Here is a 24,902-nt window from a genome sequence, read left to right as displayed (position 1 = left end):
CCTCTAATGTTCACTTGGAGTGTGTTTCAGATTGGTGCCTTCCTTGACTGCAGGAGTACTATCATATTTGTTTCCTTCTTTCAGGAAGAAGGTCCATTTGCCCAAGGTCCATTTGGGATTGGGAGGCTAGTATGTTGCCGCTCACCTCTGGAATCCCCCATGCTGCATAGCGGGAGATAGAGGAGGTGCTCAGGGATCATTCTAGGGTTTCATAAGTCGACCCAAGTCCCGAACGATCGAAACCCGGAAGTGAGTGTTCTGGCTTTCAAACGTTCTTTTGGAAGCCGAATGTCCAATGGGGATTCTGCGGCTTCCAATTGACTGCAGGAGTTTCCTGCAGCCAATCAGAAGCCGCGCTTTGGTTTTCGAACATTTTGGAAGTCGAATGGACTTCCGGAACGGATTCCGTTCGACTTTCGAGGTATGACTGTATAGCCTCCAGTTGCCTCCAGTGCTGGTCATATTCAGAGTAGCCCCCTTGAAATAAATGAACATGCCTAAGTTAGGCACATTAATTCCAGTGGGACTACTCTGAGTAAAGCCAAATTGGATACAACCCTTTGATGGAATGGAAGAATGGGGCAATTTCAGGAGATATTTGGGGCCACATTAAATGAGGATGTGACCCTGGGGCTGCAAGTTGCTCACCCATGATCTAAACTAATACAGTGGTACCTTGGGTTACATACTTAATTTGTTCTGGAGGTCCGTTCTTAACCTGAAACTGTTCTTAACCTGAAGCACCACTTTAGCTAATGGGGCCTCCTGCTGCCGCTGCGCCGCCACTGCACAATTTCTGTTCTCATCCTGAAACAAAGTTCTTAACCTGAGGTAATATTTCTGGGTTAGCGGAGTCTGTAACCTGAAGCGTATGTAACCTGAAGCGTATGTAACCCGAGGTACCACTGTATGTTCCTGCTTACAACAATGATCCGGACTATGTTCCAGGGGAAGCATATCCCTGGATACCAGATGCTGAGGGCAAACAAGAGGGGAGGGTTATTGCCTTTGCGGCCTGCTACCTGGAAGCCTCTGGCTGTTCATTTCTGGAAGCCCCATTGTACAGCCTGTTCCCATTGACTGGACCCATGAGACTCAGGAATACAGAGCGCTCCCCTCTCTAACTCAGTTTCCTATATATTTTGCAGAGCAAGAGGCAGAGGTCGTGGACGAGGAAAACGAAGATTTGGACCAGGCAGGCGACCGGGTCGCCCTCCCAAATTTATGCGCTTAGAAGTAACCAGTGAAAATGGAGGAAAATGTGCAGAAGGGACACAGGTATCGTTTGGTAGGATCAGGCAAAGGAGTTTCCAATGAAATTGGGAGCATGAGCTTGCTTAACTGCTTTCCTAATCATTCCCCCAATCCATATAAAGTTGACTCAGAACTAGCCTGGGAAGGGGTATCTCAGTAGCCTCTGTCATCAATGAATTTCCAGTGCTGAACACATACAAGGGATGTTGAAGTTGCATCAGAAATATCCTCAGCAGCATTTGCCCATCGGCAATTCTGTGCTGCAAAAAATTAGCAGAACAAGGAGGACTATCTTGAATTGTCACACAGTATACAAATTTAATAGGAATGCGGGTGGCGCTGTGGGTTAAGCCACAGAGCCTAGGACTTGCCGATTAGAAGGTTGGCGGTTCAAATCCCCGCGACATGGTGAGTTCCCGTTCCTCAGTCCCTGCTCCTGCCAACCTAGCAGTTCGAAAGCACATCAAAGTGCAAGTAGATAAATAGGTACCACTCCGGCGGGAAGGTAAACAGCATTTCTGTGCGCTGCTCTGATCGCCAGAAGCAGCTTAGTCATGCTGGCCACATGACCCGGAAGCTGTACGCCGGCTCCCTCGGCCAATAAAGCGAGATGAGCGTTGAAACCCCAGAGTCGGCCACGACTAGACCTAATGGTCAGGGGTCCCTTTACCTTTATACAAATTTAATAAATAAAAAAAAAAAACCATGTCCCTTCTTTTTCTAGTATGAAATGGACCTAGTTCTGCAAAACCAGCATAACCTAACCATCATTGCTATATCGTAATACGGCGGGCAACGGTATGACCACCATCCATTTGATTTGCAATTTCAGGACTTGCTGCACTTCTCCAGCAAGGGGCAGTTTGATGAGGCTGGGCAAGCCACGCTGAATGGACTGGACCAACAGGAACAAACACCGGTGCCACAAGAGACACCATCATCCTTGGATCAGCAGCCTGAGAGCCACCCTTTACAGCTCCAGCCGCATGAACAGACTGTGGTGGCTACCCAGAGCACAATGACAGCAGACGACATGCGGAGAGCTAAGCGTATCCGGGTAAGCGAAGAACTCAGCAGCTGGCTGGGGCTGTGTGTGCTCCCTGCGTGCCTGTGGGTTTACTGTTAAGGTCATCACCATTTTTACTGGCTCTGTTCGAACCCCTTTAGACAGCAGACTGATATGCAGAAGTTAAGCAGGCAACGTCCCCTCCACCCCACCCCATAATTATATTTCCAGGCTTAAAAGGTTTTGTCTCCTTAATTAATGCATGTCAGGCTAATCTCTTAAAGAAAGGGTTGCCAATGTGCTGTGCTCCAGATGTTGCTGGACTTCAGCTCTAATCATCTGTGCTGATGATTTATTTATTTAGATCATTTGTACACCACTCTTCAGCCAAAAAGGTTTCCCAGAACGGCATACATACGGTCTGTTAAAACCAGACAGTCCCTTCCTGCAGGCTTGCAATCTAATAAACACCATGGCCATTCTGGCTGGGGCTGATGGGAGTTGTAGTCTGACAACATCTGTAGGGCACCATATTGACTACCCCTGCTCTAAAGGCTCAGAAGCAGGGCTAGTTGATGCCCCGAGAACCTCAGATTTCATGTTGTGAAACAAAGAGCTTTAGCAATTTTTGGGCACAGACTCAGACACCAGAAGGTAGAAGTTGATAGACCTAGCAGTCAGTGGCTGGAGTTTCAGTGCCCCAGATAACTTCCATAGCCATCTATGTTGGTTTATTTACCATACCTTTCCTCCCTATTCCTGTCATTATTTGCCTTCTCTTGCTCACCTGCTCCAAAAAGAAATTGTATGAAAATCTGTGTCTTCTAAACAGTAACCTTTGCCGGATAAGACATACATATTTAATATTCATACTTAATATATATGGCGTATAGAATTAGTACCCTTTGTTCAAAATTGGGGAAGGGTGGTTTGCTGTAAAGTATGCACAGCCCCTCATTAGCCATTTTCCACTCGAGGTTTGATTTGCCTCTCAGTTACTGCTGAACTTTTACCCGAAATTGGTGTCAGCTTCTAAACTTCCTACACCCGACATTTCAGGCAGAGAACATCTCATCGCTCATAAAAAGAAGACAGACTTCGCGCTAAGAGATGGTTGCCTCTTTGCGGATGCTTGATTTGCCTGCTGGTTACTGCTGACCTTTTTACCTTAAATTGGTGTCAATCTCTAAACTTCTTGCGTGACATTTCAGGCTGAGCACATCCCACTGCCGCTGCAAAGACAAACTTCACACAAATTGCTCGGTGCCTCTCGTGATGCTAGGAGGAACTGGGCAGCAATTGAAGTTGATTAAGATTCACGATGCTCAGCTAGTCCTTCCTGGGAATCTAGTGCATCCAGTCTGGCAGGCAGGCGTATTCCAATCTGCCGCATGAAGTGGGGTGGACTAGCGGGCAGCTCGCAGCACCATCTGTGTGTATGTCGCTGTGCTCTTGCTGTTGGAAGACATTGGCAAAGAGGCACCATGACCTTGGCCCATATCCATTTTTCCTTCGAAGGCAAAGATTTCGTTTAATGATAAAGTTCTTTTGCAGGGGGCTGCAGACCTTTGCGATATTAAAGCCTGCATTGAGAACTCTGTATACCAAAAACAAATACTCTAAGTCCATGCTTTCTGGCAGCTGTGTGCTACTCTTCTGTCAAGTTTAAGAGGGAAATTATTCAGACAAGTAATCCTCCAAACTGTTCAGTTGGAAGATCAGTTTGTGTAGCTTAAATACTTCTTTCCCCATCCTTCTTTCTGTGAGTAAGATTTTGGTTGCAAAAAGAAACAGCTGCAAACAGGTTGAGCTTTCATTTGCTTGTAGCTTCAGAGGGCTGGCTTTCTTTCTTTTTCAAAAAGTGTGTGGATGCCTTAAAGAAAGAGATTGAGCAAGATCTAAGTTAATTGCACCGGGGTGAATTCAACACCATCAAAGAACTTGCTCCACATGCAAGATGGCATGTTAAGAGTACACCTTGGCAATGCTTCCTTATTGGCCAAAGAACATTCACCTCCCCCAATACAGAAATAGCAATGCATATCAAATAGGTTTTTAAAATATAAATTGTTTTACACGTAGCTTTCTCGCATACAAAAGTGTATTTTTAAAAATCACTCGCTTTTTTTGTATAGCGAGTTTATCAACTGTTTATCAACATTCCCTGAAAATCTTTTGACTTCACCTTCAAATGCATTGGGTTAGAATCTCTAATGGAATGTTTGAGAGGTATCTGAGTATTCAAGGCCGGGTGTCGTTTTTAAATGCATCATTTATGTGAAAACATTTTGGAGGACTACGTTATATAGGCATCTGTAGTCTGCTTGTGTATTTCACATTGCAGCATGATTACACTTTGCTGTATGCAGTTTCCATCTTCTGCTGTGTTAGCTGAGGCTCATTTGCTTGAGCCTCTCTGCTAAGTTTTTCCCTTGGCAGTTTTGGCATGCCACATCTCGCTGTCTTCTTGCTGAATCTTGGCCATGCTTCCTCGTCATTCATGTTAGAAGATTCAGGGCAGACAAAAGAAAGCATTATCCACGCAGTGCATAGTCTAAACTATGGAATTTGCTCCCACAAGATGTTGTGATGGGTACCAACTTGGATGGTGTTATAAGAGGATTAGACAAATTCATGGAGGAGAAGGCTAGCAAGGTCCACCAACCCTGACGGACAAATTCTTCCTCCATTGTATGTATGCTTCTGAATACCTTTTGCTGGAAACTTCAGGAGGGGAGAGTGCTGCTGTACCCTGCCAAGGCTCTTTGGGCTGAAATTACAGAGATACCTTTGGGACACAGCAGAGGCACAGGACAACAACAGCAGCCACCTGCTCCTTAGTTCTGAAAGGCCCCATCCTAGGAAAACACTTCTCTTGGGCCCCTACGGGGTTGCATTCTGCTAACCTTTACCTAGAGTAGACCCAGCGCAGTCTTTAGCATATGTGCCACCGGGGTGCAAAGATCCGCCCAGCGCCCCCAAATTTAGTTTTGCCCCCAAATTAACTTTTATTATGCTTATGCCAGACACCACGCTTACGCCTCATCTCTTGTTTACGAGTCAAGCGCCGCCGTTGTGAATGACAAGCGCGGCTGCTAGCGCGGCATGTCTTTGGTAAATGAGCGCACAAAGTTGAAAGTCCTTTAGTGAAACAGTAGGTGTACATTTCGGTAATACCTAGGTATGTATGTATTTTTTTCCCCTAGCTTGATCAAAATTATTTATTATTTCATAACAGGTAGATAGTTAAGAGCTTAGGCGGCTTCAGAGGTGGGCGCCTGGCGCCCCCCAGAATTTGGCACCCAGGTGCCCTGCACCCCTTGCACCCCCGGGTAAAGATATCCCTGAGTAGACCTGCTGAAATGAATGACCATGACTAACTTCAGTGCGTCTGCTCTGAGTAAAAGTTTGTTGAATACAACCTTTAGTGTCTTGATTCTAGAATATCAGGCTACAAAAGCCCTTTTGTAATGGTTCCCTGCATAAGCTTCTGTTTTGCAGTCTGATTTGTAACGGATATTTCTCCAATCTCACCCCCCCCCCGTGCTTTCTGCTCGGAAGTGCAGGTCTGTTTGCTTGGTGTGTTTTTTTACTCCCTCCGCCCTGCATAACTTCATAAAACTGCCTACCATGTCACTTCCTGTTAGCTTCCAGTGGATTTGCCTTTCCCATTTTTCCTCCTGCTATTAGGTAACAGATTTCATCACTCATTTTGTGGCTTGTATCATAGAAAACTAGGATGTTGGGCTAGAGCCCTTCTCCCTGACATTATGGTTTTCTGTTTGCAGGAAAGGTATGTTGTTATTTTTTCACACATGGAAGCATTCAAATATGTGCTTCCTCACATATGGCCTTAAATATGTGCCCTTGGGGAGGGTAGGCTGCATCACCTTATGTTTCCAAGTGTGTAAGAGCTTTTTCTACAATTATTAGGTTTCTGAGGCAAATAATGTGCTGCCAGATTCTTTCCCAGAACAGCTATTTATAGCAGTATAGCTTTTTACCCTTTCTCATATCCACCTGCTCAACAACCCTTTGAAGTAGGTTGCTTATTATTCCCCTTTCCATCCAGGAGATAAAAGCTGAGGGGGGGTAGTGACTGGCTTAAAGACACACAGGACTGGTTTACACAAGTTTATGTCTACGAATGAGCTTCCTGACTATTCTGGATATGCATTTCGATGGGAGGGTTTTGAGCAAGCAAACTGAGCAATCACAGATACAGCTGGCAGCAATTCCTGCGATTGCAGTAGCAGAAGAAAAATGCTGCTGGGATTCCAAGAACCTGCCAGATATAGTTGTGATTGCTGTATTCAACATTTTTCCATGCAAGCAAGTGGCTGTGGAACATTAGGATTATTTGTAATTAGGGGGGAAAGCCATATTTGACTCAGGCACCATCTGTACTACACACTACACATTTAAAGCACTTTTCAACCAGTCTAAACTAATGGTTTCCCCCAAGGAATTCTGGGAATGGTTGTTTGTTAAGGGTGTTGAGAGTTGCTGGGAGCAACCTATTTCCCTCATGGAACTATCGTTCCCAGAGTTCCCTTGGAAGAGGAACTGTCTGTTTAACCCAGTAATGGCCAAACTCAGCCCTCCAGCTGTTTTGGGACTACAATTCCCATCATCCCTGACCACTGGTCCTGCTAGCTAGGGATCTTGGGAGTTGTCGTCCCAAAACAAATGGAGGACCAAGTTTGACCATCACTGGTTTAACCAGCCTGGAAATTGTAGCCTTGGGAGAGAAGCAGGGGTCTCCTAATGACTCCCAACACACTTAACAAACTACAGTTCCCAGGATTCTTTGGGGAAAGACACAGCTGCTGAAAGCAGCATCACAGGGCTTAAATGCATAGTGCAGATGGGACCGCGAGCTCATAGACTCCCTTGTGTATGGCTTTGGTGCTTCTATAGGTAACCCAAAGGGAGTCTAAATTCTCCTTCTGACCATATCCCCTTGGGCATCATCAACTGCTACTCTGGACGGTGCTCTAACCATTGAGAGCAGTGCGAGGAGACAGATGTGTAAGAATGAGAGGGGGGAAACCAGTTTCCAGGTAGCCCTTTGGATTGCAGCTGTAGTATGCTGTGCAACAGCTGTCCCTCATACAGTGGTTAAGTACTTAATTCGTTCTGGAGGTCCGTACTTAGCCTGAAACTATTCTTAACCTGAAGCACCACTTTAGCTAATGGGGCCTCCTGCTGCTGCCGCGCCGCCGGAGCACATTTTCTCATCCTGAAGCAAAGTTCTTAACCTGAAGCACTATTTCTGGGTTAGCGGAGTCTGTAACCTGAAGCGTATGTAACCCGAGGTACCACTGTATAGCAGCAGAGGTAAATACCCTCTTTTTTTCTTTTTGCAGCCAGAACTGAAGGAGCCTAAACTGATTTCAGCAAACATTTCTGACCATGGGGAATGTTGCAGTGCCCTGCGCTGCCCTGCACCTTCTTTAAGAGGCTGAGTAGGACACCTGAAGGAGAGGCCCTGGCAGGTGTTTCTCAAGCCCCAGCTCTACGCACCTGACAGGCACTTTCCAATTCCAAGCAGAGCTTCTGTCCATGTGGCATTAAACTTTCCTTCACCACAGTTCAGTTGCACTGCTAACTTGGGAATGTGAAAGTGTTTCCACAAGCCTGACGTGTGGGGATGTGCGGTGCATGCTAATAACTTACATGGTTAAATACAGTTGCTTCCTCTGTCTCGCCCTGCGATTCCCCACCCCCCTCCTTGTTGGTATGGATCAGAATTAATATTTAATGTCTGAGAAGTAGAGTGGAAAACAGACAATGGTTAATAATAGAAGAGAAATTGCAGCCCGAGAGTGCAAATTTTCTTGGCTGTTTTCTCCCACTCGGTGGGGGTATACGGAGTCCTGCTGCCTTTTCAATCTTTTGCTGGGCTGGTGTCTTGTAATTGGAGATTGCATGTACAAAAATATAGAAATGTCTCCCACCCCAGCTACCTGCCAACATCAGAATTCCTCTTTAATTACTGAAGCACGCAGGACACTTGGAAGCAAGGCTGCAAAGCCAGCTGTGAACTGTTCCCACTGAAGCCAAAGCAGAGATTAAGAGAGATGACTCTGTTGCAATGGGTTAATCTAGAAGGACATAAGTGTGTGTTGGATTTTTTTTTAGTGCTATTTAAAATGAACGTAAGTGGGTACTAAGAGTGAAAGTACACATAGCATTTGAAGAGCAACAGAGGGGGTGTAATAGCATCTTCACTGCCCTTCAAACACACGTTTTATTATTATTTTTTGTCCTAGACAAAGCTGTGAAGAAATAATGAAGTGGTTCTACACGCTTTGGGTATAGGCAAGGTTGAATCAAGTGGAAGTCATTTACTTTGTTTTAGGGAAACAAGTGCTAATTGTGGTGGGTGCCTATTGGTTAGCACTCGTGACATCACAAATACCCTTCTCTCCCTTTCGCTTCCTGCATCTCAGAAAAGTCAACCATTCTTGAAATTATTCTGATAATCTTTGGAATGCAAAAGACAGACACATGTGCCTCTCAATTAAACAAACAAAAAACTTGCAAGGTTGTGTGCTTGCCCACACAGAATTGCCCTGTGATATAGAAAGTGACTTGTTTTCTTCTTCCATCTAAAAAAAGCAAACCCACAACCTTTTGCAGTGGATGGAGTGCATTTCTGTTTTCCACCATGTAGCAAACATCTGAATATTATTTTATTAAAAGAGCACTGAGGCTTTTATTGCAGCGACAAAGCTAACACCTTAGCAGCAAGGTTCCAATTTACCTTTTGGTTGGTTGTTTCAGTTTTGAGACTGAATAGGAGCCATGGTAACCGAAAGACTTTAGAAGAATTAATGTTGACTATCCTAACGTTACATCTATCTTTACTGAAGAGTGCATAATTAAGATCTTGCACTAGCAGAAAACAAGATGCATTTCTCCCCAGTGTGGATAAATGGTTAAGTCCAAATCTGCAGTGTTGTTTGTGAGCATAGATAAAGTAGAGGTTAGTTGTTCTAGATTAACTCATTTGTGATGTGAAATCATGCATGTAACCCTCAAAATTACACACAGGGTGGGAAGAAGACTATTGTGGCTCAGTTCAATCTATATCCCATTAAGTTCATGCAAAAATTCCCCTTGAGTTTAGTGACTCTAAATCAACCCTGAATATTATACTGGAGGCATTAATTTTACCTGTTGCCCTTTTTAAATTGTGATTCCAGGCTTGGTACAGTAAAATGTCCCTTTATTGCTATAATGAACGTGCATACAGATTAAGTATAGCATGTATTTGTAATTGTATTTAAAGAGAAACAAAAGGGCCAAAATGGCTCCAAGAAAGGAGAAAGCTACAGACAAAAAACTCCATAATCACTTAAATGAGTTTTTGTCACATGTATTAATGACAGCCAATTATCGTTAGTTTCTCTACTACTAAACACATTTTGTTCTCTGTGACTAAGTTTGATTAGCCTGTGTTTTCCCAAGTCTGAATAAGTAATGTTTTGTTTGTGGTTAATATTTTGCCTCACACTATCATTGTTAAGATTCATTTGGTTTCCAGAGATCATGAGTCATACTTAAAAGAAAATGATGGGTTCTCTAATGTACGTCTAATTAACAGAATGAAAACTGAATTTTTCTTTTTGCTCAGCTATACAAAACATTGAGAAGGAAAGAAGCAGTCCCAGAGCATTCAAGTTAGCATCTAAGGAGCTGCAGCTCTAGTGCCTAATCTATTGGATGCCTCAGATTTTGAATAATCTGGGAGACCAGTGCTTTCCCCCCTAGAAAAATAGGTACCAGTACTCACCATTAAGTTGTTACAATAAGTGCCACACTTTTTAACAACAAAAAAAGAGGTTCCGGTACTGCGTATCCTTGATTACCCCCTGGGGGGAAAAAGCACTGTGGCATGCATTGAATTCTCAACAGAATCCTTTGTTAGATTCAGCTGGAGTCCTGTGAAACCTTCGTAACAGTTAGCTGAAGCATTGTTTTCATTGCCTGGCAAAAAGGATGAGTAACTTGCTTGCCTCTTGCAATTTTTGGACCAGAAGCTGTCAAGCTTGGGGTGGGGTGGCTTTGGGCCTCCAGATATCGTTGTCCTACAACTCCTACCAGCCGTGATCACTAGGACCCTTGTACTTAATGGGACTGCCTCTTCTGGTATGTCCCGCAGAGGACCCTAAGGTCCATGAATAATAATAGCTGAAAGGTCCCGGGCCCTAAGGAAGCCAGTCTATCCTCCACCAGGGCCAGGGCTTTTTCAGTGACGGCTCCAACCTGGTGGAATGCTCTGTTCCACGAGACTAGGGCCCTGTAGGACTTGATTTCCTTCCGCAGGGCATGTAAGACAGAGCTATTCTGCCTGGCTTTCAATTTGAATTAGCCTAATCCTCTATTAGGGATGTGGGTGGCACTGTCGGTTAAACCACAGAGCCTAGGACTTGTCTATCAGAAGGTCAGCAGTTTGAATCCCCGTGACGGGGTGAGCTCCCGTTGCTCGGTCCCTGTTCCTGCCAACCTAGCAGTTTGAAAGCATGTCAAAGTGAAAGTAGACAAATAGGTACCGCTCCGGCGGGAAGGTAAACAGCATTTCTGTGCACTTCTCTGGTTCACCAGAAGCAGCTTAGTCATGCTGGCTACATGACCCGGAAGCCGTACGCCGGCTCCCTCGGCCAATAAAGCGAGATGAGTGCCACAACCCCAGAGTCGTCCGCGACTGGACTTAACAGTCAGGGGTCCCTTTACCTTTACCTTTAATCCTCTATTCCCTTTCCTCTTCTATGAAGAAACCCTTTCTGGGACCCCATGTTTAAATTCTTCCCTGGTCTCCTTGCTGGCCCTAGTAGGACCAACTTGGCCTGTTACTCCTGGTGATGATTTGATGTCTACTGACTGCCCCCCCCCCAAAAAAAAGACTCCTGGATTTTTGAATTTTATTGATATTGGTGCTGCATTTTATGTTGTATTTTATGCTGTTTTTAAGTCACATTTTAATCAGTGCTTTATATTTGCTGCTAGCCGTCCTGAGCCCGGTTTTTATTTTATTATTTTATTATTAGCCATGTGGACTAGGGCTGATGGAACTCAGAAGTACCAGAAGAGCCACAGTTTCCCCATCTCTGTCCTAGGCCAACTTGTGGTGGTTGGAGAGCCTCTCCCCTCCTGTTAATCTGTAGTTAAGGAGACTATAGCTCAAGTGGTAGCAATGCTCATAGAAGGTCACAGATTCAGTCCCTGGCAGCTCGTAGGGAATAGGAGTCACCATGCATTTACTGAGAATTACTGCCAGTTGTTTTTCCACCATGGAAGGATTTCTTCCATAATGCAATGGGCCCGGAATAAATTGCATTTCAAACACCTGGGAGGTTCCCTTTCTTTCTTTTGATTGAGATCCCCGAGTGTCACTGCCAGTCAGAGCAGAAGCTATTGGGCTAGATGGACAAATTAATCTGACCTGGCATAAAGTGTTCCTCTGATGTGATGTCTTCATGCATCTGGGGTTTCCCTTACCCAGTTTCACATTCTTGCTTGCAAGCAGGGGGTTTGCTAGGTGAGGAGGAAACACTTAACATGATGATGTCATGTGTTTCCTTAACAGAAATAGGAGGGGGAACTTGACACAGGAGAGTCGCTTTGGGCAGCAACCCAGTGATCTATGTGTGGTGCCACAAACTGCTAGATCAGGGCAAGAATCTGTCAAAATGTGTCTTGGTGCAAATGATGGGAAGTCATAATTCAAGCACTAAAGTCCTGTGTCTTCCTAGGCTCTGCTGCCGACTCACCGTTGTGTCCTTAGGCAAATCCATTTACCTCTCTTTCTGTTTCTCCGTGTGCAGACTGCAGATAGGTCCTAGGTGCTTTTTATGGAAACACAGCTAGCTAGAATCTTAGCTAGTTGACACGGTTTGTTTTTTTAATGTATCTTTTTCAGAATGCAGCTCTCCAGCACTTGTTCATCCGAAAGTCATTCCGTCCCTTCAAATGCTTGCACTGTGGGAAGGCGTTCCGTGATAAGGAAAAGTTAGATCAGCACTTACGGTTCCACGGGCGGGAAGGAAATTGCCCTCTGACCTGTGACATCTGCAACAAAGGCTTCATTAATACCAGTGCCCTGGAGAGTCACATGAAGTTCCACTTGGACCAGAAGACCTATTCTTGCATTTTCTGCCCCGAGTCCTTTGACCGCTTGGATCTGTTGAAAGATCACGTGGCGATCCACGTTAACGATGGTTGTTTCACCTGCCCTACCTGCAAAAAGCGCTTTCCAGATTTTATCCAGGTGAGTAGTAGGTGAATCAAAAGCACTGACTTCTAAAGCTTTTGCCAGCTTTGTTCTTAGCTGAGCCTCTTCGTTGTTTTGTTTTCTCACAACTGAGAGTTCGTAAGGAGTCCCCAGCTGCAAGATTAATTGAGACCTTTCCTTTGCACAGTAATTTCTGTGTAGGAAAATATGTGCACACAGTCATTTATGGAATGCATTTTGAGAGTTTACTCCGCTTTCAGTGCTAGGGTTTGACAGCTTGACTTATTAATTAAAACAAGGGCTAGAAACCAGTCACAACATTTTAACTGATTAATCATCTGCCTTCATAGCAATTAATTGAATAATAAATTGAATGCATTTAGGGATATTTACAAAAATGCAAAAACACTATTTAACAGACAGAAGCTATCCTTTGTTTCTGGAAAGGAGGTCTTTAATTCCTGCACCGCAGGGAGTTGGACTGGATGGCCTTTGGGCTCCCTTCCACCTCTGCAGTTCTCTGATTCTGATACTTTTATTTTATTCTTCATTACAGTAGCACTTTAGAAACAAAATAGCTTCAAAAACAGACAAACTGTGCCCTTCACTCCACCTTGCAAATTAAAATTTGTTCCTGGAGAGAGTGACCCGCCCAAGGTCCTGCAGTGAGCTTCGTGGCGAAGGGGGGTTTCGAACCCTGGTCTTCCAGGTCCATAGTCTGACACTCTAACCATTCACCATGCTGGTTGTCACAAGTAGACACTTGCCATCGCTGCCAGATGTTTACAAAGTGGGCACAGAAGAAACTGAGCCTCATTGTTGGAGAAGGCCCTTCAGGTGTCTGACAGGGTGCAGTCTAAGATCTCAAAAAGGTTTAAGACATATTCCAAGACGGGTCTGGCTTCAGCTGTGTTGAAGGCTGAGCCTTCAGCTCCTGTCGTTGTGCCATCATTGAAGGAAGAGGGTTCCTCTTTGGAGGCCCACTGATCCAAGGACCAGGAATCTGCTCCCCACCCAACTGGTGGCTAGTCTAAGCCAGCCTCCCCCACAACGAGGCAACCGCTTCTTTGGTATTGAAGCTAGAGAGAGCCTTAGATTCAAAACAGCCAGCATCTTCAGACTCTTTTGGCCTAAGAAACTGGTTAACGATCAGCTAATTTTCAAGACATGCCTACACATCCTCCACATGTTACTGGTTTGCTGTGGGAATGTTTATGGCGCTACAGCGCTGTAAATATATGATCCGAGCCGCGACATTTCTTGTTTCTGTTTTGGAATTTTTTACTACCCCATTCCGTGCAGTTTTGTGTGCATAATTAAATATGTTTTATCTGTGAAGTGGCTATTACTTTTCAACTCCCTAAGTGCTTGCTTTGAAAAGATAAAGTAACAAAATCCCTCTGCGGTGTCATTAGCGCTGGGGAAAAAAGGAGGATCTGTTTTATCTTTAGTGCTCAGATGTTGAGGTTTCACTGGATGTTTTATCAGAGATCCTGTTGCGACTCGGATGAAACAAAGGCAGGATTCTTTCATGGTACCACTTAGTACTTTTTGGGGGGAGAGAGGTGTGGGGGAGACTTCTCTACCCCCCAAACGCTGAACAGAGCTGGATACAATTCTCAATCACAGCCCTGTTATGTAGTTGTTTGCTTATTGCATTCACTTGAGAGGACCCTGGATGAATGTGATAATCTTGCACCTGAGCGTCCAGGGGGAGGGGCAGGGAAGTTCCCTGGTGCAGAATGTGCATTGGCAAAGGCAAGGTCAGCCTCTGTTCCCCACAGCCCAAGGCTCTGGAGTACATATGGTATCTCAGGCATATTTCCAATGTCTGGACCATTGTCTGGCAAACAAAGTAAGAGGAGAGTACACAGGTAAGCCATTTCTTGATTCTGGAAAGTACTCAAAATGAATGAATGCCACTCTTGATTTGTGTAGTTAAGAACATAAGAAGAGCTCTCCTGGATCAGGCCAACGGCTCCTCTAGTCTGGCTCAGATGCCTGTGGGAAACTCGCGAGCAGGATTTGAGCACAAGAGCACTCTCTCCTTCTGTGGTTTCCAGCAAACTGGCATTCCAAAGCATTGCTTCCTCCCAACTGTGGAGGCAGAGGACAGCTATCAGTGAGGAACTGGACTCAGGCATTGGGCAGCAATAAGACAATAAAGCACTTGACAAAACAGTCGTCACAGCAACTCTTCCCAGTAGGTCTTGCCCCAATGAAAGAGCTGCAAGGACTGAAGGTTCTCACCTTCCCACTGCTCCCCAGTTCCTTCCCCAGCAGTCTAAGGCTTCACTGTCTTGCCTCTCATTGCTCCACCCGCTTCATTTCTCTGTGAGTTCTGGGAGACCAGGGGGGAGAGGAGCTGGTCGCAGCAGGAGGGGGAGACAACCTGGCTTCCTCACCAGCCTGCCTCTTCTCTGCCTCTTGGCCCCCTTCCTCTCCAGCTTCCGCTCCTGCCTCTGATTCTGGACTGCTCTCTGCCAAAACCTCTTCCTGCTCACTAAACCCTGTTGCCTCTTCAGCTTCCGACACCTCCTCCCAGTCTGCTCCCTCTTCTCCCTCTCACTACTCATCGTCACCCTACCACCTGGCTCTGAGCCTGCTTCCCCAGGGGGTTCCAACTGGTGCCTCCCCCCCCTGCATCCAGCCGGTCCATGACATCACTTGATCTTAGCCAAAAGGCCGAGAAGCGATTTAGCCGGTCCATGACATCAGTCATCATGGGCAGCCGTTTAGATCAAGACCTCTTGCAAGTGACAGGAAGGGGAGCAAATGAACACATTCAAATTATTTTATTTCAGTGACCAGCGATCACAGACACAATTACTTCTGTCATCATACAAAATAAATATTCTTTCTACTTCCCATTTCTCTCAAATAGCTCATCACTCGTTTTGTCCATTCTCTGAATCATAAACTCTTGATAGATCTCTGGATCCGATTATAGTTCCCTAATCATTGTATCTTTTTAAAAAGACAACTCAGTCACGCAGTGTCATCAATCCCAATAATTACTGATGAAAGTGCGATGGAGGATCATTTCCCCAAAGTTTCAAAACTCAGTCTTTTGGCCAGTAATGCAGCTATCCACAGCCAGCATTTTTCATGCTCATCAGTGGCCCAGATTAACTGGATATATCCTAGATAGCAGCATCTGCCAATTGCCAGTTCCTCTCTTCCTAAGGCCACAGTATTATCCACTACTCTGTGGGCCAGAATAATCCATGCCACTAACAGATGATCAAATTGTATACTATTACTACTACTTATAATAATCATAAACCACCTAAAATCACTAACTAAGTTTAAAATAAAACAGGTCTTGCCTGCAGACTTACTGTTTTTAAAGATGGCATCACCTAGCAAACAGGACTTAATAGGAAGAGAACTTGTGCATTGAGATGGTATGAGGTCATCAGTGGGGATGGGATTGAGGAGCAAATGTGCTTGTGAAGAGAGCCCCTTGGGGATTTGATTTGCTCTGTGCCTTTACAACAATGTGCAAAGAATAAGTTGCAGTATACTAGTTGTATGAAGTACACAGTATCTCAGTTGTTTTCATAATAAATGAAAGTTTGAGCACCTTTTTTACACACACATCTTGATTAAAATGTGGTGGGGCTACTGGCAGCTAGATAAAGTTCATCTGGGGACCATATTTGGGTATTCTTGTTCTGTTAATTATGATAATTCCAAGATGCTGCTTTGGTAAAATGCTTTCCTTTTATTGGACGGTGTTCTGCTTACAGTAGTAGACACAACACTTTGGATGCTGTCAAAAACTATTCTGAGCAAGGTCACATTGTTTCCCAAATAAACCGGTGAATATTCATTCACATTGCTCCTTTCCCTTCCCCGTGGGTGCTGTGAGCAACCCCTACCCTGCCACTTAAAGATACGGTGTTTTGCCAGAAAAGGCCAAAGAGCTCTTCACAGTTGTCCTTCTTTGTCTCTTTGATGCTTAGAATTCTTTAGAACTGCATTGCAAAGAAATCAGTGTTGTGTTTTCTTGAATGGTTCAAGGTTTCTTTTACAGTACTGTGTGCAGATGGATACTCAGCAAAGGAAGAAACTTGAGCAATAACAGAACTAGTGTCTCCCACTAGTGCCAATAAGTGGAATTGCCTGTTGGTCCATGTGCTGTTATGTTTGAGGGATAACGTTTTGGTTTTCCCCATTGATAATCTCTCGCAGGTGAAGAAACATGTACGCAGCTTCCATTCAGAAAAGATTTACCAGTGTACCGAATGCGACAAGGCTTTCTGCCGCCCTGACAAGTTGCGACTCCACATGCTGCGGCACTCGGACCGCAAAGACTTCCTGTGCTCTACGTGTGGCAAGCAGTTCAAGGTAATGTGGTCAACAGGTTTGGCATGTGCTGTTACAGGCAGGGACAGAGCGACAGCTTTCTCTCTCTCCTCGCCAGAACTGATTTTTCACAAACGGACATAATCTGCCAGCACAGAGCCATGCTGAATTTGGCACACACCAACCCACACTGTGAACATTTTTTTGCAATGTGCACATATGCAAGCATGTGGGTAGTGCTTTACCTCAGCAACTTGTGAGCAAGTGGCTCCTCATGAAAAGTCACATTAGAAATATATTGCAAACTAATGAGTCACAAATGCCTTCCTTTCTATTCCAGCATAGTACACAAGTCCACGTAATGTTTCTGTTACAATTTCTGCTTATGAGATCAGACCAGCCTTCCAAACAAATCTGTAGCAATCACTACACCACACAAATTTTTTACATGCTCTCGTGCCATCGCGTGCCTATGCTAGGGAATAAAAAGAACCTAGGTTTGTAAATCTTTTCTGCCCGGTAACCTGGAGGTTTTTCTTAAATGCCAGAAGTGACTGGGTAAGTGGCTATTTACAACCCAGGATGAGATTTTCTGGTGTGAAATTAGGCCTGCTGGCAGTGAACTGAAATCTGGAATGTGTCCATTTGTTATCAACATTAAATTGTAAATTCCTTGGGTCTGGAATGTGTCTTTTCAGCTTGTAGCACTCTGCAAAGCACCCTATACCTTGATTTGTTTAGTCATCTTAGTTGTGTTCAACTCTCTGTGACCCCATGAACCAGAGCATGCCTCTCATTTACTGTATTTTTCGCTCCATAGGGTGCACCGGACCATAGGGCGACCTAGTTTTTAGGGGGGGAAATAAAGGGGAAAAAATTATTCCCCCCCCCCAGCCCCAAAGAGCAAAGAAGCCAAGACAGCGAGCGGGATCCATCCCGCTGGCTGTCTTGGCTTCCTCTTTAGCCGCGCGCAACCTCTCCAGCCGGGAGAGGCTGTGCGCGGCTTTGGCAGAAGCCAAGACAGCGAGTGGGATGGATCCCGCTTGCTGTCTTGGCTTCTTTGCTCTTTGGGGCTGTCTTGGCTTCGTTTTTAGCCACGGGGCAGGGGCGACCCCAGTCCCCAGAACGGGTCCGGGAGTGGCGGCAAGGTTGCACATAACCTCGCCTTTGCTCCCAGAGCTTGCTGCTATCTGCAAGCCTTCTGAGCCTGGCGGGAACTCCCGCTGGGCTCCGAAGGCTTGCGGATAGCTGCCTGAAACCCGGGGTGCGCAGCGCGAGTTGGCGCTGTGCTCCCCAGGCTTCAGGCTGCAGGCTGCTATCCGCAAGCCTGAGCCCGGCGGGAACTCCCGCCACACTCCGAAGGCTTGCGGATAGCTGCCTGAAGCCTGCATTCGCTCCTTAGGACGCACACACATTTCCCCTTCATTTTTGGAGGGGAAAAAGTGCATCCTATAGAGCGAGAAATCCGGTACTTCTCCATGGAGTTTTCTTGGCAAAATATTGGAGTGGTTTGCCAGTTCCTTCTCGAGGTGGATCACATTTAGTCTAAACTCTTGGCTATGACCTGTACGTCTCGGGTGGCCCTGCACGGCATAACTCATAGCTTCTTGGAGTTATTCAAGCCCCTTCGCCATGACAAGGCAGTGATCCATGAAGGGGATACCTTGATAGAGCTGTGTAATAACAGTAAGAATCTCAGTTTGCGCTTACTAGTGCCCAGCCACACTAGTAACATGGAAGAAAAATATTAATTTAATGTACATGATGCGTCAGGTTGACCTATTGTAATGGGCCTAAATGCTGGTAGAACCACAGTGGTGAAAAATTCTTTCTCTTTCATTGTGACTCCCGGAAAGGTTTTCCATTTTCTGCATTAGAAAACCTTCCCTCAAGTGCCAAAGTGCTTTCTCTGCTTTGCTGACCTTATTTTTTGACCCTGTGATTTGCCCAGCATTCTGTCGTCTTTCAGTAACATGTAGGTAACTCGGAAGCGTAAGTATTTTCCCCATCTGATTATTGTGATTTCCCTTTTCCATCCCTCACCTCTCAGAGAAAGGACAAACTTCGGGAGCACATGCAGAGAATGCACAATCCGGAAAGAGAAGCAAAGAAAGCCGACCGAATTAGCCGCTCCAAAACATTCAAGCCCCGCATAGCCTCCACAGACTACGAGAGCTTCATGTTCAAGTGCCGCCTGTGCATGATGGGGTTCCGGAGGCGAGGCATGCTGGTTAGTGTGAGGATGCTGGAAGGGCTGCAGGGATAGCTCAGTTGATTAGAGCAGAGGTTTTCAACCTTTTTGAGTCCACGGTTCCCTTGGTCAACTACATTCTTTCTGCAGCCACCCCTGTGGGGCTCAGGAGCCCAGTTATGTCACCCCCTCCCTGCAGAGCTGGCAGCCTCTCACACCTTGGGGAGTGTTCTCTCAGCCTCCTCTCCTCTCCCCTCTCCTTGGGAGTCCTCTGGGCATCCGCTGCTTCCACCCCTGGTCTCTTGAGCTGCACCCTCTGCGTCAAAGAGAGGTGCCTCCCCACACTTCCCCACGGGGGCCTGGGATTTGTATGTCCATTCCCAACAGCAAGGGCTGTTGGACTGGCTGGCTGGCTTCCTTGCCCACTTGCTTGCTTACTCCGAGGCTGCCTGGCAACCAGCACCCCCTGGCCAGCCCCAGAGGCACCATTTGCCTACAGAGTTTGTAGCCAGGACTGCTGCAACAAACAGCTGCACAAGCCTTTGGAAGGCAGAGATGTGAAAGGGCATCAGAGGAGGGAGAGAAGGAAAGAGAGACAGAGGCCAGTGTTTTCCATGGCACCCCTGACCAGCATTCAAGGCACCCCAAGGTGCCACGGCACACTGGTTTAAAACCACTGGGTTAGAGCATGGGTGCAGGTTTGAACCTTCTATGGGACAGCTGCATGTTCCTGCATTGTAGGGGGATGGACTAGATCAGGCTTCCTCAAACTTGGCCCTCCAGATGTTTTAAGACTACAACTCCCATCATCCCTGACCACTGGTCCTGCTGGTTAGGGATCATGGGAGTTGTAGGCCAAAAAAACATCTGGAGGGCCGAGTTTGAGGAAACCTGGACTAGATGATGGTTAGGGTCCCTTCCAACACTACAATTCTGTAATACTATGCCCCAGCTTCCCTTGAAATCTTAGCCCACAAACTTAGCTTCCACAAACTTGGCCCTCTAGATGTTTTTGGCCTACAACTCCCATGATCCCAAGCTAGCAGGACCAGTGGTCAGGGATGATGAGAATTGTAGTCTCAAAACATCTGGAGGGCCAAGTTTGCGGAAGCCTGTCTTAGCCAGTCAATCTCTGCCTATTGGGAATTGGTTTCACTAGGCAAGAAACCTTCTCTGTGAGCTTGTGTTATTTATTAAGATACACATGCAAATTTAGAGCAGGGAACTCACTGGTGCAGAGACAACTCACTCCTCACTGTTGTACCATCAGAGAAAGTCCTTTTCTTCTTTCAGTTCTTCAGTCTTGTCCATATCATTTATCACATTCCTATCCTCCAAGAAACTCAGGGCACTTCCAAATAACCTTTTTATTGAGCAACCATCTTTATTTGTTTTCAGAGACCTTAGGCAACACTAGCTATTTAACAAGCATTCATTCTGATTTGTTTGTGTGGTGCTTAGACGATGTGCCGAAGCAAGTGCTTTTATTCCATGCTTTCCAATGCATTTTCCTGCCACTTCCCTTATCAAAAAAAGTCTGATCTTTTGGGGAAATGGCTTTGTTGCGCTATAGCACCAGATCACCTTTCACTGCGCAACCTAAATTTGCTGAAAATAGCAACCGTCTGGAAGTACTCTCAGTTTAGCACGTGTGATTCTATGCTATGTTATCCTGTGAAACGGTGGGTGGCTGCTCAAAGACTTACCCATTCAGCTGAGTAGGATCTGGTCTCCCAGATTCAGGTGCTACACTCTCCCCATTCATCAGAGTGGTTGTCAAATCTTGGACCTCTTTGCACAAATACCAGGCAGCAAATTCAGCATGCAGTGGTCTGTAAAGCTACTATTAGTAGTAGCAGCAAGTGAGTGATATGAGCCCCCCCCCCCAGTTTGCAGAGAAAAATATAGCAGCTGCCACAAGTCCAGGAAAAGTGCTTGCCCTCTCTGGACAGGCCGATACTGTTCTATGGCCCTGTAAATTTTGCCAGCGCATGCTTAGCTTATTAGCCGGCTTGGAATTATTTGGAAATGCTGCCAGGGAACTTGTGTCTTCCTAACTCAGTGGATTTGATATGGCTGAGCAGCGTGTAGACATTACATTACACCTGTGTGGACAAGCTGGAGCAGTGTGAATCTGGCTTGTGTGGCTCTGGTAGGTGCCTGAAGCAGATCTATGGCTGCATCAGCAGGTGCCCACCTGACAGCTCAGCTCGTACGACTTACTGTGCCAGCACCCACTTGCTTTCAGACGCTTTGCAGTGGCACAGTGCAGGATGAATTACAAGCTGAGCACATGTTGAAGAAAAATCACACAGCTGCTTGGGCATGTGCCAAGCATACTGATTCGCTCAAGTTCTATTCACAATGCTCCTGTTTGGTGGTGTGAGTTGGCCCTGCGGCACATGACATCTTGCTTAGGCACTTTAGTAAATCAGACTAGGATTTCAGCATTTTTCAGTCCCCATACTAGTGATAATAACACTTAGCTTTTATACAGTTCCTTCCAAGGGGTTAACAGTGATTCACATGCATAATCACAATGATCTTTACAAGAGCCTTGGAAATCAGGTCAGGAGGGAGACTGAAGATGAGAGAGGGCTGCTTGGCTTCAGGCTTTCTCGCAAGGGAGGTGAGATTTAAACGAGGGACTTCCAGTTTTACAATTTAAGACTGCAAAAAAATAAAACATGATCATTCACCATAGCACATATCTTCTAGTGCCATTTTGTTTGCCTTTCCATAACCTGCTGATATAGAAATGGGTCTATTAAATGGCTGCTTGATAGCTTGGTTTCATTGCTGATATTATCTGCAAATGAATGCTAACCATCTTAAACAACAGATAGATCTGGCACAGTAGTTCCCAAACTTGGATCTTCAGCTGTTTTTGGACTACAACTCCCATCATCCCTAGGTAGTCAGGAATGATGGGAATTGTCCGAAAACAGCTGGAGACCCAAGTTTGGGAAACACTGATCTAGCACTTCTGAATAGGTCTGTAGCACTGAGCCAAATGTATTTATTCATGTCATTGTTGCTCTGCCTTCCCTCCAGAAAGCTTAACAGTGATGTGCATTGTTCTACACACACACATTTTATCTTTATAACAGTAGATTAAGCTGTACAGTGGTGCCCCGCAAGACAAATGCCTCGCAAGACAGAAAACCCGCTAGACGAAAGGGTTTTCCGTTTTGGAGGTGCTTCGCAAAACGAATCTCCTATGGGCTTGCTTCGCAAGATGACAATGCCTTGCGAGTTCCTGCTGGTTTTTTCCCTCCCCCCCTTTTTCTAAGCCGCTAAGCTGCTTATCAGCTGATCCGATCAGCAGATAAGACGCTAATTGCGCTAATCCGTCAATGGGCTTGCTTCGCAAGACGAAAAAACCGCTAGACGAAGAGAATCACAGAACGGATTCTTTTCGTCTTGCGAGGCACTACTGTACTTGGTCCAAGTCACACAGTGAGCTTCATGACCCAAGTGGGGTTTTGAACCTGGGACTCCTTGGTCTAGTCTGACCCTCTGGCCACACTTGTTCTCAACCTTTCAGTGGCTTGAAGCACAGGCGTTCCTGTTCCTCACGGCCACAGGAGCCACCTGTTTAGCTGTTTGCTGTAACATATTTTTTATTCCGCTGCTTTTTCATCTTAGGTGAATCATTTATCAAAGAGACATCCAGACATGAAAATAGAGGAGGTGCCAGAGCTAACATTGCCCATCATCAAGCCCAACAGAGATTATTTCTGTCAGTACTGTGATAAGGTATGAAATGAACCCACCTATCCCTTAGTGCGGGCATGGAATCATACTCCATGTATAAATCTGCAACAGCTCTTGCAATTTCCCCCTTTTCTGATTCATTTCTTTTTTTGTTGAGGAGAGGACCAAAAAATATTTCTGCCACTCTAATGAATTAAATGGAAAGCACTTGAAGAAGAGAAGTTTGGGTCTGAGCTCACAGCCTACTTCCAGGGATCTAAATAGCACATTTCCATAGAAGAGGTTCCAAAGTGCTTTACAAATTGGGAGGTTTGTTGTATTGTGCTGTTAGGTGGTGTAGAAGGGTTTCACTCTTAACAAGCAACAAGTCATTTTCCCACTTGGAATTTGTAGGATTTGAATGAGCTATAGTTTCACACTGAATGCCTATGTTTGTCAAAGTCGATCCATGTTAATCAGAAAGATTGACCTAGTGTCAGGCAGGGGAGCACAATCAGGAAAACTGAGAGAACTAAGGAGAAAATAGTTACCTAGCATAGTATTTCCTAAAACTGAACTGGATTCAAATAAGCTCAGAATACCAGTCACGAACCTATGCTCTGTTCTGTAAGGTACTCCATAAAGTTTGTATCAGTAAATATTGTGTAGGATCCTAGAACTAAAGTCTGCATCGGTGCATACTAGAGATTTATCAAATATGTCATTTAACTGTTGTATTTAGAATCTGGATGGTGAAAAAATAGTAAAAGGGTAGATTGATGATTATGATCATTTATATGCTGCCCATCTGATTGGGTTCCCCCAGCCACTCTGGGCGGCGTCCAACAAATCAAAACACAATACAATATTAAAAACTTCCCCGAGCAGGGCTTGAACGCTAGATTTCAAATGCTTGCTAACTGACCTTTTCATGCTGATGTGGTAGTTGTTCTATATTCATTAATATGGCATAGAAATGTGTGATCTTGCATAGTGATGCAGAACGCCAGACGAAAGGCTCAGTGATGGGACACCTGTGGCCCTTGGATGTTGCTGGACTTCAGCTCCCATCAGCCCCAGCCAGCACGGCCAATGGTCAGGAATGGTGGGAGTTGTAGTCCAGCAACATCTGGAGAGCCTCCACGGGTTTTCCATCCCTGGGCTTTATAGCTCTGTAACACAGTTAACAATCAAAACCTGCATATGTGAGTTGTATGCCTATAAGAAAACCATGCATCTGATACCGGCACTCAGTTGCTGAGAATGTTTATTACAGAGGATTGCATATTGTGTGGTTGGAGATAGATGTCTGCTTTCAGCAAAGCGTTATTTATTCACGGTCCAAGTCTTCATCTCACAGGTTTACAAGAGCGCCAGCAAACGCAAAGCCCACATCCTGAAAAACCACCCAGGTGCTGAGCTCCCTCCGAGCATCCGAAAGCTGCGTCCAGCAGGCCCAGGAGAGCCAGATCCCATGCTAAGCACACACACCCAGCTGACGGGCACAATAGCAACGCCGCCAGTTTGCTGTCCTCACTGTTCCAAGCAGTACAGCAGTAAGGTACTATCACTCCATCCAAATGTGTGTCGTGCTCATGGGTGTTTTCAGCAATAACAGGTTTTAATGTATAGATGCAGTATGTCTATTCTCGTATCACATGTTATCAAGCATCGGAGATGCCTAAATGTACCTCATTCATTAAACGGCGGACTAGACTAGGGGACTGGTAGTCATGACTCACAGATCAGATACTTCCTTGGTTTTGCATCGCGATTGTAATGCTCACCTCACTAACTAGTGCTTTTACTACTAAGGATCCTGTTTAGGCATTAGCTTGCTATACAAGTGCCCTCCTTAGATAGGTACCTCTTAAGGGCATCCCATTTGCATCCTTTCAGAGCAAGTCGTGCATCCAGGCACTAAGGAAGAGTAGATATCACCAGTTGTCACACACATAGCTGTTCTATGCAGTGATGCACCTGCAATTAGTAGGTTGCGCTGCAGCCGTATTGTTCCTTTTCAGGAATGGTTTAATGGCTAGATTATAGAGACTGGCCTTGTATCTAAGTGCCATAGCTTTTTATTCACCGTGCTGAATAGCTAATCATTTTCAGTTGTATGCCACCCAGGTACCATCTGGCGAAGAGTGGGTTTATAAATCCCATAAATAAAAAACAATGAAATAATAATAATAATTTATTAT

General features: G+C 45.4%; 1 protein-coding gene across 8 annotated transcripts in view; it reads left to right on the top strand.

Moving 5' to 3' along the window:
* The window catches only part of PRDM10 (PR/SET domain 10), a 77,782-nt gene that overhangs the window by 42,643 nt on the left and 10,237 nt on the right, over nucleotides 1-24,902 (top strand). For all 8 annotated transcript variants that reach the window (XM_083479184.1, XM_083479180.1, XM_083479182.1 and 5 more), the window contains 7 exons: nucleotides 1,149-1,278; nucleotides 2,087-2,311; nucleotides 12,189-12,536; nucleotides 16,698-16,853; nucleotides 18,862-19,041; nucleotides 22,651-22,761; nucleotides 24,059-24,259. In XM_083479184.1, the coding sequence (XP_083335310.1) occupies nucleotides 1,149-1,278; nucleotides 2,087-2,311; nucleotides 12,189-12,536; nucleotides 16,698-16,853; nucleotides 18,862-19,041; nucleotides 22,651-22,761; nucleotides 24,059-24,259 (1,351 nt within the window). The remainder of the gene's footprint in view (nucleotides 1-1,148; nucleotides 1,279-2,086; nucleotides 2,312-12,188; nucleotides 12,537-16,697; nucleotides 16,854-18,861; nucleotides 19,042-22,650; nucleotides 22,762-24,058; nucleotides 24,260-24,902) is intronic.

Source organism: Podarcis liolepis (genome assembly GCF_965112155.1).
Source record: "Podarcis liolepis genome assembly, chromosome: 16".
Taxonomy (NCBI): Eukaryota; Metazoa; Chordata; class Lepidosauria; order Squamata; family Lacertidae; genus Podarcis; species Podarcis liolepis.
This window is presented reverse-complemented; position numbering and strand designations above follow the sequence as displayed.